General features: G+C 39.9%; 1 protein-coding gene across 2 annotated transcripts in view; it reads left to right on the forward strand.

Annotated features, from left to right (window-relative positions):
- ADCY2 (adenylate cyclase 2) overlaps window positions 1-14205 on the forward strand; it is a 449171-nt gene that overhangs the window by 221494 nt on the left and 213472 nt on the right. For both annotated transcript variants that reach the window (XM_065875257.1, XM_065875258.1), the window contains exon 4: window positions 3911-4060. In XM_065875257.1, coding sequence (XP_065731329.1) covers window positions 3911-4060 — 150 coding nt within the window. The remainder of the gene's footprint in view (window positions 1-3910; window positions 4061-14205) is intronic.

Below are 14205 nucleotides of genomic sequence, written 5' to 3' on the forward strand. Positions count from 1 at the left end.
ATACAAATGCTTTGTAAAGGAAAATGGTGTTAGCTGCTTCAAAGCTTACACATGTCTCTTTAGAAATTCTTCAGAAATACTTTCCCCACGCCCAAGTAGAGGGTGGGATTATGCTAGACCAATGTGCCCTGGCCCATGTGAATCAGGGCCATGTGGGTTGGTATGGGGTAATCCTGAGAGCCTGGTGGAGCCCTGCCCTCTAGTCTCTTAATTTTGTAGACTTTTGTTTCTTTGCCTATAAAATGAAATAACAAAAATGTCCATCTTCCTGGCTGTTTTACTTTCTGGACTCTTGCAAGGATGAAACAAGGTGTGTTTGGAAAGGCAAGGTGATGGCTGTGAAAGAAACAGAATCAGAGTTTGCTGGTGGGTACCGGCCTTCCCACCAGCACAGGACTGATTATTTATGCATCTCCTGAGAATCACTGACAAGTGTTGACCAATCTTCCCACCCTCACATCAAGTGAAGTTGGGGAAATGGAAAGTGATGGAGACAACCAGGCTTCTGTGACAACTGGGCAGAGTCCGGTTTGCACAGATTCTGGATTGTGGGTCAAGCTTGATCTTAAGGCCTAATTTGAAACTTCATGGTGAACCTTGGCTGCTGTTATTACCTTAAACAATTTATTTTCTTCCAAGACATCTCTTGGGAAGATAAGTTTCTTCTCCTATTTTCTGACAGATGTGAGAGTAGCTAAATGAAGCAACGAGATAAAAGAAGACATCAAGACAGTATGATGTTATAAAATAAATCCAACATTGTGAAAATAGGATTTTTTATTGTGTGTTTTATTGTGTGTTAAACAGTCTTCTAGGAAGTAAAATGCTGTGATATTATTTTTGAAAAGAAAACCTTAACCACATCACTTCCTTGTGCCCTAGGTTTTATAGAGTCATTATATGAATGCGCCCTTTTGACGGAAAAATGCTTTAGGATATCAATCACATATGTAAATATGTGTAGTTATTAAAATACCAGGACTAATTCTATTAACCTTAGACTACGGTATTTTAGGATGAAACAGGGATCAGAAAAATGCTTGTAATTTGATTAAATTTTCCACCAGAAGAGAAAGACCATAACAACTTGGCATTAAAACTCTTAGCTGTTTATTTCTTAAGCATTTCCTTTACATATACAAATAAAAATCTATAAATGCATTCTTTCTAATTATCTATAGCCAGGGAGGGTTCGAATTACATGTTGTTTGAAGCAATGCAGCATCCATTGACCAGATGGATGAATGGATGAATGAGTGAGCGAAAGAAGGCTTTTCCTTCCATCCCGTGACATTGCAAAGTTGCCAGGGCACTGGGTCAGCAGGCAGTGTTGTAATAGAGATGCCCCTTTCGTACTCCCTGCTGAGGGAGGCCAGGGGACAGGGGATGGCTTTATTCAGTTCCCTTGCTTACATTTGGTTCTTATTTTGGAGGAACTGAGTTCCTAAAATGTTTGCGTCTTTGTTTGAAGGCATTTTTAAGGAGAAAAAGAAGCAGCTCTCATAGATAATCACAGTTATTTTTATTATTATTTCAGCTGCACCTAATAAGGAAAGAGTTGGTGCTTTCTAATTCTGGGCAGTCTGGTTTGTGTTGGCACTTCTGGTTCCTGCATTCTTTGGGTCACTGTTCTTCAAAGCAAACTCAGCAATGTCAAGGTCTGAAGAATCTTTAGCGAAGCAGATGGTCATTTTGCAGAAGCAAAGTATGACAGGACTAAATTAACAGTGCACCCCTGGGCCCGGCTCTGAAATTACCTGTGCTCAGGCAGGAAGCCAGGAAGCTCATGAGCTTTCCCACATCCTCGAAGGACTGACATCCACGGGGGTGATGTGGGAAAGGACGGCAGTGGGAAGGAACAGAGCCTGTGCAACTAGAAATGCTTGGGAGCAACACCGAAGACGAGCACACTGCTCCCCTGTTCTGTGCTGAGGTACACACAGAGCACATGCATGTGTCACGTGTGCACATGATGTATGCACACCACACACACTACCCCAAACCACACGTTTATCCCATATATAAATTACATACGACATGCACACATCCATTACACATATCATTCACATAACACATACCATGTACACATGTGTACCACATACGTACATCATGCATGAATCACTCAGAGAGAGACACGTGTCACATGGATATATCACATATACAAATCACACACACCATACACATCACAGAAATCTTACATGCATATTATGTACACACGTATCATGCATGTGTCATATGCAAATCACATACAGATGCATGTCACACACACACACACACACACACACACACACTCAGCAATGCACAGAGCTAATATTTTAATCATCGGGAGTACTACACTGTGCAGAGGGAGGATGGCATGGTTCTCTGTGAAGTCCTGTCATGGGAACCTTGAAGGCTTAGGAATAAAAATTCCCCCAAGAGTGTTTGAGTCCTGGCATGCATGCTGCCCGTGTCAGTTGACTGATGTGTTAAGGTGACCTGTGTCAGTGGGAGACCCTTAGCAAGGAGCACAGAGCTTTTGGACACAGACGCTCTGCCTTTGTTGTTGAAGGGATGAGTGCCCGTTTGGTGAGAGGAAGGGTCATGTGGAGGGGGTTGAGAGCGGAGGGACATTTTCTGCAGGTGTGACCGTGCATGCCCTGCCAGACCTGTACAGGTCTAGCCCTGAACACATGATCATCAGTTTTATTTAATTTTTACCACTTGCTCTGTGTTAATAGTAGGCCTTGAAAAGACCATGGTCATACACTAGTGGTGAGAATATCAGTGGAACATTTTCTCAGAGCAATTTTGCCATATGTATCAAGAACTTTAAAATATTCAAGGCTTTCAACTCAGTGTATTTTACTAATTGAGCCTGAGAAATGATTAAATATGAGGCCAAAGCTTTAGACACGAGGTTGACCACTGTAGCGTAAAGCAAATGCAAAGACTATTAATAAAGAATATTAATAAAGTAAGTAATAAAGTATTCTTTACTAATAAAGAATATTAATAGGTAGTATAGACATAACTAAGTTATGATATAGTCATAGAACTGAATATTGTCTAAGCATTCAAAATCCTGTTTCTACAGAATTTTCATGATCTGAAAAAAATCAGATTAAATGTTAAATGAAAAAAGCAAAGCAAAACACTGCATTCAGAATGAACTTGGTTCCTTTGGAACAAGGTAACGGTCTTGACAAAAGAAAATATGGCACCAAGTTCTTCGTGGGCAGGGCAATTATAGGTTCTTTGTAGTTTTTCTTTATATATTTTTCTCTCCCCTCCCACCACAAATTTTTGTGAACATGAATGGTTTTTATCATGAAGAGAGCAACAAGTTACATGGTTTGAAAGGTTCCTATATTCCTATATAAACAGTAAATAATGGGGAATATAACTTCTCCAGGCTCAGTGAATACAGGTTCGATGTGAGGGCAGCCTGTATCATCTAGTACCACAGTAGTGCTGTATGACAACCATGAAATCCCAGTGGCCTCGATAGTGGACTGTGGGTTGGCTGAGTGTCTCTGTTCCATGAGTTTCTCATCTTCCCGGGACCAGCGGGCTAGTCTTTTCCTGATGAGACACGAGAGTGTCACCCAGAACACACCAGGCCTTCTAAACCTGGGCTGGATCTGGCACTCGATTACTCCCACCCACATTGCATTAGCTGTAGCGAATCACATGGCTGAGCCCAGAGACAGGGGAGGGGCAGCAAAGTGACCTGTCAGAGGGCACGGATCCAAGAAGGGGGTGGAATCCTTTTCTGTTAAGTAAATAAAAATGTGAGTTCGGGAACAGAAATAAGATTAACCTCAGGCAGAATCATCTCTTTGAAGACTGCTGCTCACGTGCGTTGTGGTGGTGTTCTGTTCTCCAAGGATAAACGGTCGCCCTACTGAGTGGCTCTTTGTGTCCTCAGATCCTGGCCAACGTGATCATCTTCATCTGCGGGAACCTGGCCGGGGCGTACCATAAGCACCTCATGGAACTCGCTCTGCAGCAGACGTATCAGGACACTTGCAATTGCATCAAGTCCCGGATCAAGTTGGAATTTGAAAAGCGTCAGCAGGTAAAATGCATGTTCAATCTTACGTCCACGTTACTTGAGACATTGTTGAAATGATGTTGTCACTGCTAACGTCGAGCGTGCAGTTCATCTGCTCACGGGCATCAGAAGGAAACCAGAGTAGCCGTCTGATGGCCCTGCCTGCCCAGCCTCAGGAGGTGTGCTGGGTAGATTGAATCATGAACCAACAAGCAGAGATGGCATCGTCAGACTCAGACCCAGCAACCCCAGGATCACCCACATGCTGACAGCCCCAGCAACCACCGTTCAAATAATAATGATAATGGTTATCATTACAGTGACACTTTATTAAGACGCTCATTTTGGGTTAAAGCATATTCCTCTGTGGCAAGAGTGTGCCCCACCTGAAATCTGCCTGTGTCTTCAATAGCACTTCGTATAGGGCCTGTTTTGCACCTGTGGTGGGATGGGACGAAATGATGAAGTGGGATGGGGTGATTGAGCTCATCCTTGAGGGAGGTGATTGGAGTTGGGAGGGAAGGTCTGGTAGGGAACTAGTTGTTATAGTGTCGAGGGCTGTCCTGCAGTGTTCGATGTGGGTGATGCATGGAAACATACATCAGGGAAATACATAGGCTCTGATGAAGCACTGCAAAAATAGGAAATGGAGATAGTAGGAGATGTGGGAAGCAAAGCCATCTAGGATCCATGTGGTCTCATCCAGGATGGTGGCAAGCTGGTGAAGCAGATATGCTTTGGAGGGGAAACCAGGAAGGGGTCCTGATCTTGACATGCTTAACTTCAGGTCGTGGTGGAATATCCATATGAATAGTTTTGTTGTTTTTTTTACTTGGGTTTGTGTATTTCCGCAGGAACCCAGTTTCCATCTGTAAAGGTGATGGTTGGCATGACTCTCTGTGAACCCCTCTCTGAGCACATTCATCAGTATTTGGCACATAGAAGATGTGTTATTATTATTTGTTAAGTTGTATCGAGTTAGTCCATTTTATAATAATTTCATCAAAATGTATTATGGTGGTGAGCAAAAAAAATCCTTTAAATATTGACACTAGACTTTTATTTGTGTATGGACCGATGAATAGTAATTGGATTCCTTTTTGAAAACAGGGAGGTCTGTTTGTCATTCAACAAATATTGACTGAGCATCTAGTTTGTGGCAGGCATGATTCAAGGTACTGGGATGTGGCTGTAAATATTGCTTTCCCACTGGTATTAGCAAATCTCCCAGTTTGTTTTTTTAAAAAAAATTTGTGTTACAACATGTGTAGCAGAAGTATTCAGATATTAATGTTTAATTCTTTGGTCCCTATGTATATCAAACTCTGTGTTCCACATTAAGAGAAATAGACAGTTGTTGACGTGGGTCTGTTAACTGATATATCTTCATATACTGTACATTTATCCATGTTCAGTAATAGTTCAAATCTGGGTTCTAGAAAATTCCATAGATTCAACACACAGCACTTAGTGTTCACGATTGTTCCCTCTACAGAGTTCAGATGTTTTGGGAGAGATGGTATCCTTTTTCAAACAGCAGTGACTGGATCAGGTTGGTCCTGGCAGTCATATTTAACTTTCTTTTCCATCACTTGCACCAAGGTCAGGAAGACCTGAAATTCCAAGTTGAGGGTTTATATAACCTAATGTTTATAGTACAGATTTGACAGAGTGGTAAGTCAGACTGCTGACCTGGTCTGCACTGCTTCCTGCCCTGAAGAGACCTTGAGCAACAAGGACCAGGTGTCATCCAAGTGGTCAGGAAGGGCCATGCTTTGACCTTACATGGCTCCAGAACTAGGCCAGTGAGGCATACCTTGTGCTACAGACTTTATGGGACCATCGTGGGAGGTATTATAAGGGCATCCACTTACAAGTTTATGAAAAGGAGCCAATGATCCTTTTTAAAATAAGGAAAGAGAAAAGGGACACTTTGAAGAAGGAACTTATACTAAAGATATTTAATAAAATATAATTGGACACCACACATGTATTTTGCTACCAAACTTGGAAGTCAGCTCTCAGGATCTTGGGCCTGTAATGTAGTAGTTTTCTTGTTCGGATTCTAGAATAGAATAAATGTTTATAGTTTTTATTTTCAGACCACCGTGTAATTAAATGGGAATGAAAATTTTCCATAGTTAATAAAATCAGTAAGGTGTGATCGTACAGATTTAAGGAAAAAAATAAAAATTGGCCAGTGGCAATCTAGGTATCCTTCACACAGAGGAGCAGTCTCAGAGACCATAAGGCCTGGTGTGGCCACAAACCAAATTAAGGTGCAAGGATTCCACATGCCACTTCCTCTCCACCCGTTACCACAAACCAGTTTTAAAAAAAAATTATTGAAGTATAGTTGATTTACAATGTTGTGTTAGTTTCTGATGTATGGAAAAGTGGTTCAGATATTTATAGCTATATTTATATATATCTATATAGATACCTATATATGTTATATGTATGTTATATATTATATATATATATTCTATGCATGTTCTCTATATATCCATATCTCTATATATCTATATATATAGGTGTTTCAGATGTACAGATGTACAGCAAAGATTCAGATATATATATGTAATACTTTTTCAGATTCTTTTCCATTGTAGGTTATTACAAGATATTGAATATACCACAAACCATTTTTGCTTTATCCACAGTCACTAGGACAAACAATAGTGTCCTTCAAAGGGCTTCATTCAGGGTAGGGGTGTGTGCTGAGCAGCTACAAGATGATTTGTTTCAGCCACCATTTGGTTAAAATCTATACCATCCATTTTAATGTTATATCTGCAGTTGCCGCAGAGTGAGTTGACACTCCCAGAGACTGAGGGCTGCCGTCTTGCATAGTTACTGGGCCTCTTTCACAGCTTCAGCCCCCTGTCGTCCTTAATCCTTGGGGAGGAAGGCAAATGTCCTGTGAGCCCAGGAAGCTGTCCCTTCTGCAGCCGCCCTGGAGTCTACAAATAGTTGATATTACTGGGAAGTGGCTAGGGATTCTGAAATCTTTTCAAAATTGCTCAACTCTGTACTTTCTTTTCTTCAAATTTTGTGCTATTTTTCCTAGATGCAAATGAGATGAATTTCTTGAGATTAAAAATCATGTTTGAATAAAGTAGTATTTGTGCTATAAGATTTGGAGAGAGAAGGGAATGAAAAATGTTAGCAGAGATTTTCTCAGAGTTGTACTCTTGCCCTAAAAGTGCCCTCATGGATAACCACTAAAAATCATATATATATATATATTTTTTAATAACTGGGAAAACTAATGCATTGCATTAGCCTTGAGGCCACCTTTGGGGCCTGAAAATGGTGAGTTTTGACTTTTGTCTTAAGTTTCACATCGTGCAGTAAAAGCCATTTCTTGTGCACCATGTCAGTGCCATAGAGGCTCTTTATCAAGCAGGTGTTTCTCCCTGGAGTGTGTAATAGACTCTCAAGAATTGATGAGAGCTGGATTCAGAGCAAAACAGGAACCCTTTCTCTTAACTGCCTGGGCAGTTGAAATAAATGTTGCCTCTGTAGGACTGCAAACTGGATTTGGTTTTTTTATAGAAAGAAAATAAACACTCTTCAATTTATATATTGTCTTTGTTTGAAAGTAATGTAATTCAAAGAACGTTTATATGGTCTACCTTCCTCTGGAGCCATCCTGTGGATTGAATATGATACAATATGTGTTTCAGTGGAGGGAGAATACTAGTCAAGTGAGGTGTGGACCCCATGTTATTCCTGGATCTGTAGCCCACCATGGGGGCTGTTAGTGAACCAGTAGGCTTCTGGTCTCTTCGGCAAAAGTGTGTTTCTTCTCTTCAGATTTCAATGGAGCAAATAAGTGGTCCTTTTGTGTCCATGGTTGGGTAGATAATAAATGTACCCATCTTTATCCTAATATGATAGCAGGTAATATTAGGGCACTACTGAATGTATTGCATGAATCATTTATGATGCGAGGTAAAGTGTAGATGGAGTTGCTGTAGATTTGGGATGCTAAAATTTGGTCCCTTTTCATGAGGGAAAAGGAGAAAGAAGGAACAGATATTTCTCTGAGTCCTCATAACGTGCCAGGTTGTCTATTCAGTTCTTTTACATACACTGTTTTATCAGTTTCCTGTTGCTGTTGTAGCAGATGACCACAAATGCCGTGGCTTAAAACAGAACAGATTCACTATGGTACAGTTCTGGAGACCAGAAGTCCAAAATCAGTCTCGTGAGTTTGGTCAGGGTATTGGCAGGGCGGGCTCCTTCTGTAGGCTTTGAGGGGAGAATCTGTTTAGTTCCCTTTTCAAGCTTCTAGAGCCTGCCTGCATTCCTTGGGTCCTAGCCCGTTCTTCCATCCTCAAATTCAGCAGCATAGAATTTTCCGATCTCTCTGTCTCTCCAACCCTCCTGTCTAATCTCTGATTCTGCCCTTGCATCTTCTTGCTTCTCTCTCACTAACCCTCCTGCCTCCCATAAGGATAATCCAGGAAAATCTCCCCATCTCGAGGTCTTTAATTTAATTACATCTGCAGAGTTCTGGGTTTGCCATGTAAGGTAACATACAGGTTCCAGGGATTAGAACAGGGTCATATTTGCAGGTTCATTATTCAGCCTACTACCCTGTCTTCTTATATATCAACTCTATGACTTAAGTCCTTTTTCCCACTTAAAACAAAGTAATTGTCAAGTTACTTGTCCAAGGTCACTCAGCTAGTAACTGTTGTTATTTCTGCCTCTCATGTTGGTTCTGCCTAGGTTGTTTGGAGTGATCTCTGAGGATAGAGATTTTTCCCAGCCATAAAGGACTTTTTTTAGTTAACTGTGTTATTACTATTACTAGATACATAAGAAAGCATAAGACAATAGCAAACATTTACCTGGCTTATCCTTAGGTAATGCATTGCCCTGATAAGAACATATTGTCCATGAGAATGTTAGGAAGTTACATGAAAGATCATTTCCTCAAGAAGCCGCAGTGTTAAATCTGTCTGTGGCTTGGTTTCCATTCTGCAGTGGACCCTGGAGGCCACCTGAGCTGAATCTTGGTTATGTACGTCATCTTTCAATGTGACCTTGGTCAAATTTCCTAACTTCTTTTCCTCTGATGGAAGTTCTTCTACTTGATCTCTTGCCACATTTAAGAAACAGTCTTTCCAGCATCCAGAAGGGTATCCTGTTAAGAAAGTAATCAGTAGCTGGTCTTGCATTGAACTCTCATGACTTAACACACTAACTTAAGCAACAGAAATCAGCTGCCACCCTGGCCAAGCCATTGACTGTGCTGAGGCGGAGTGAGGGGGGCGGGTAGTGATTGATGCCGGCTATACCATCTCCTGAATGCCCTCCATTATAAGTTCCCTTCTTCCTTGAAGCAAACAGATTGAACAGAGAAATGTTCTGCTTTGTCTGCTAGAACACATGGGGAGTCTTGCCAACACTCTTAACAGTCCCATCTCACCACGTTCGGAAGTCTACTTTTCACGAGCAGAATAGACATTGCTGCTCACACGGCACGACTCTGCATTTCCCCCAGTTGTCTGTCTGCATCTGAGTTGGTACATGGAGTCAAGAGTGAAACGTCTCACAGCAATGCCTCTCTTTTTTTCTTTTTAACATCTTTATTGGAGTATAATTGCTTTACAGTGGTGTGTTAGTTTCTGCTTTATAACAAAGTGAATCAGTTATACATATACATATGTCCACATATCTCTTCCCTCTTGCATCTCCCTCCCTCCCACCCTCCCTATCCCACCACTCTAGGTGGTCACAAAGCACTGAGCTGATCTCCCTGTGTTATGTGGCTGCTTCCCACTAGCTATCTATTTTACGTTTGGTAGCGTATATATGTCCATGCCACTCTCTCGCTTTGTCACAGCTTACCCTTCCCACTCCCCGTATCCTCAAGTCCATTCTCTAGTAGGTCTGCATCTTTATTCCTGTCTTGCCCCTAGGTTCTTCTGACCACTTTTTTCTTTTTTTTGATTCCATATATATGTGTTAGCATATGGTATTTGTTTTTCTCTTTCTGACTTACTTCACTCTGCATGACAGTCTCTAGGTCCATCCACCTCACTACAAATAACTCAGTTTCATTCCTTTAAATGGCTGAGTAATATTCCATTGTATATATGTGCCACATCTTCTTTATCCATTCATCTGTCGATGGACACTTAGGTTGCTTCCATGTCCTGGCTATTGTAAATAGAGCTGCAATGAACATTTTGGTACATGACTCTTTTTGAATTATGGTTTTCTCAGGGCATATGCCCAGTAGTGGGATTGCTGGGTGATATGGTAGTTCTATTTGTAGTTTTTTAAGGAACCTCCATACTGTTCTCCATAGTGGCTGTATCAATTTATATTCCCACCAACAGTGCAAGAGGGTTCCCTTTTCTCCACACCCTCTCCAGCATTTATTGTTTATAGATTTATTGATGATGGCCATTCTGACCAGTGTGAGATGATATCTCATTGTAGTTTTGATTTGCATTTCTCTAATGATCAGCACCCATTTATGATAAAAACCCTCCAGAAAGTATGCATAGAGGGAACTTTCCTCAACATAATAAAGGCCATATATGACAAACCCACAGCCAACATCGTCCTCAATGCTGAAAAACTGAAACCATTTCCACTAAGATCAGGAACAAGACAAGGTTGCCCACTCTCACCACTCTTATTCAACATAGTTTTGGAAGTTTTAGCCACAGCAATCAGAGAAGAAAAAGAAATAAAAGGAATACAAATTGGAAAAGAAGAAGTAAAGCTGTCACTGTTTGCAGATGACATGATACTATACATAGAAAATCCTAAAGATGCTACTGGAAAACTACTAGAGCTAATCAATGAATTTGGTAAGGTAGCAGGATACAAAATTAATTCACAGAAATCTCTTGCATTCCTATACACTAATGATGAAAAATCTGATATTAAGAAAACACTCCCATTTACCACTGTGACAAAAAGAATAAAATATCTAGGAATAAACCTACCTAAGGAGACAAAAGACCTGTATGCAGAAAATTATAAGACACTGCTGAAAGAAATTAAAGATGATACAAATAGATGGACAGATATACCATGTTCTTGGATCGGAAGAATCAACATTGTGAAAATGACTATACTACCCAAAGCAATCTACAGATTCAATGCAATCCCTATCAAACTACCACTGATATTTTTCACAGAAATAGAAAAAAAAAATTCACAATTTGTTTGGAAACACAAAAGACCCAAAATACCCAAAGATATCTTGAGAAAGGAAAACGGAGCTGGAGGAATCAGGCTCCCTGACTTCAGACTATACTACAGAGCTACAGTAATCAAGACAGTGTGGTACTGGCACAAAACCAGAAATATAGATCAATGGAATGGGATAGAAAGCCCAGAGATAAACCCATGCACATATGGTCACCTTATCTTTGATAAAGGAAGCAAGAATATACAGTGGAGAAAAGACAGCCTCTTCAATAAGTGGTGCTGGGAAAACTGGACAGGTACATGTAAAAGAATGAAATTAGAACACTCCCTAACACCATACACAAAAATAAGCTCAAAATGGATTAAAGACCTAAATATAAGGCCAGACACCTTCAAACTCTTAGAGGAAAACACAGGCAGAACACTCTATGACATAAATCACAGCAAGATCCTTTTTGACCCACCTCCTAGAGAAATGGAAATAAAAACAAAAATAAACAAATGGGACCTAATGAAACTTAAAAGCTTTTGCACAGCGAAGGAAACCATAAACAAAACCCAAAGACAACCCTCAGAATGGGAGAAAATATTTGCAAATGAAGCAACTGACAAAGGATTAATCTCCAAAACATACAAGCAGCTCATGCAGCTCAATATCAAAAAACAAACAACCCTATAGAAAAGTGGGCAGAAGACCTAAATAGACTTTTCTTCAAAGAAGATATACAGATTGCCAACAAACACATGAAAGAATGCTCAATATCATTAATCATTAGAGAAATGCCAATCGAGTAATGCCTCTTGATAAAAACCTAATTGGGCATTGAGAGCCCAAGAAGAGTTCAAGCGAGTGAGACTTTCTCACTGCAGTTCCTGAAGAATGAAAGCAGCAAGTTTCAGTATAAATGTTATTCCATGATCTTTGGGTAGGATCGTGCACCCAGCGCAGACAGCAGAAGATGAGAAACACAAAACATCACATGGTACATACAGTTTGGTTCAGATAAGCTGACCCCAACTTGCAACCTCAAAGGTTATGAGTTAAACTTTTCTCCCACCCCATCCACTTTTTTTTCTGTTTTATTTAATAATCACTTGTGTCATTTTTTTTTCTTTGGTATCTCTTCCTTGATGGAGTCATAACTTGTATCATTCTTGGTGGCCACTTGTTTCCATTTCATTAAGTGATGAATTACAATTTTTTCTCTTGGTATCAGTCCCTCGATGGAAAGGGCATAGTTTATGTAAGTCACCACTTTTTCTCACCACTCACTAGTGAAAGATCGAATGATGTAGAAGATAACACTTATGTTTTGCTTGGAAGTTGAAAAAACGAAGAGTTGAGATTTCACGTGAGTTCTCTTCCCAGTGTTTGCCATTCGAATGCATCAGAAAGAAGTTAAAGAAGGCATGGATATATATACACTACCAAAGGTAAGGTAGATAGCTAGTGGGAAGCAGCTGCATAGCACAGGGATATCAGTTGCATAGCACAGGGATATCAGCAGTGCTTTGTGACTGCCTGGATGGGTGGGATAGGGAGGGTGGGAGGGAGGGAGACACAAAAGGGAAGAGATATGGGAACATATGTATATGTATAACTGATTCACTTTGTTATAAAGCAGAAACTAACACACCATTGTAAAGCAATTATACTCCAATAAAGATGTTAAAATAAAAATAAAATAAAATTTAAAAAAAAGAATTGCTTTAAGAGTTTGCATGGCATTGTATACTATTGCTTGCTTAAATTCTCTCAATAATCAGATATTATGTATCATTGAGAAATACCAGGGCAAGATATTTTGGGATGTTACAGTTTATGCCATGATGCTTATAGGAGCTTATAAATGAGAAATGAAAATCAATTCCAGAAAAAATATATAAGTAACCCTCAAATTATCAAGACTGCAATATTTTCTGATGAGTTCTTTAGTTAGAATGGATGAGAACACTACATATTTTCAAAGACTACAATGAAGGTGATGCTGTGAATGTGTACTCTGGCTCCTTTAAGGAGGAATCAACAGCTGTAGGTCAAAGATCAAGGGGAAAGAGGAGGAAGACCATTGGAAACAATGTCAAATTTTGATGCCTAACGAAGAGCATCACTTCAGGAGATTAGTAATAGGAGCTGAAAATAGCATCAGTGTTTATTCTTTAAAAAGTTAGACATCCTGTTCTAAAGGAAACAAATAAAGTATGGTTACAATAATTAATCAAGCAATGTATGCAAATGCCTATTTATATCATGACAGTAAAAAAGCTAAATGGTAAAATAAAACCTCCAGAAGTTTTCTCCCTGTAAGACCCTTGAGCAAAACCCCAATCTAATGTCCATTTTGAGGAATCCACTCACCTGTCTTATTGGAGAAACACCTGGGGAACACTTATATTGCTCCAGTTTATCCCAAGCTAATGTTTGTTGATAATACTAGAGAAGCACACACACAAAAAACAACAACAACAAAAACAAACAAACAAACAAAAAACAGAAGATGCACCCTCAGGAGAGCATCCGGTTTTGATATTTCTGGCTTCTGAAAGTTTTCAGTTTTTCTTGGAGACAGCTTATTTTTTATAGCCTGTGACGCAGTAGTTTGATGCTTGCAAGATTGTATAATAGGAAAAGCATAATGTAATGGAAAGACTCAAGTAAGTTCAACATCATTTGATGTGAGTAAAACAAACCCAATAAAAAAGAGTTCCAGGATCAGTCCTTCTGGCTGCAGTAACCATTCTTCTGGTATTTGTCACACACGGGAGAAAATGTGTGCCCTACTCCAAAATCAAAGTCAAATGTCAGATCTTCTGTGATTGCAATCATAGTTTTCTTCCTGAAAACGTAGTCAAAGATAGTCCAGTATACGTGTTAATGGGGAAAAAAGGCATTTGGGGCTCACCAGCATGGGGCTGATTTCAAAATATTAAAGTTTTTGAATTTGTGTTTAAGAGTCTATCGCCATAAGCATAGTCACAGATAA

This window comes from Phocoena phocoena, chromosome 3 (assembly GCF_963924675.1).
Source record: "Phocoena phocoena chromosome 3, mPhoPho1.1, whole genome shotgun sequence".
NCBI lineage: Eukaryota > Metazoa > Chordata > Mammalia > Artiodactyla > Phocoenidae > Phocoena > Phocoena phocoena.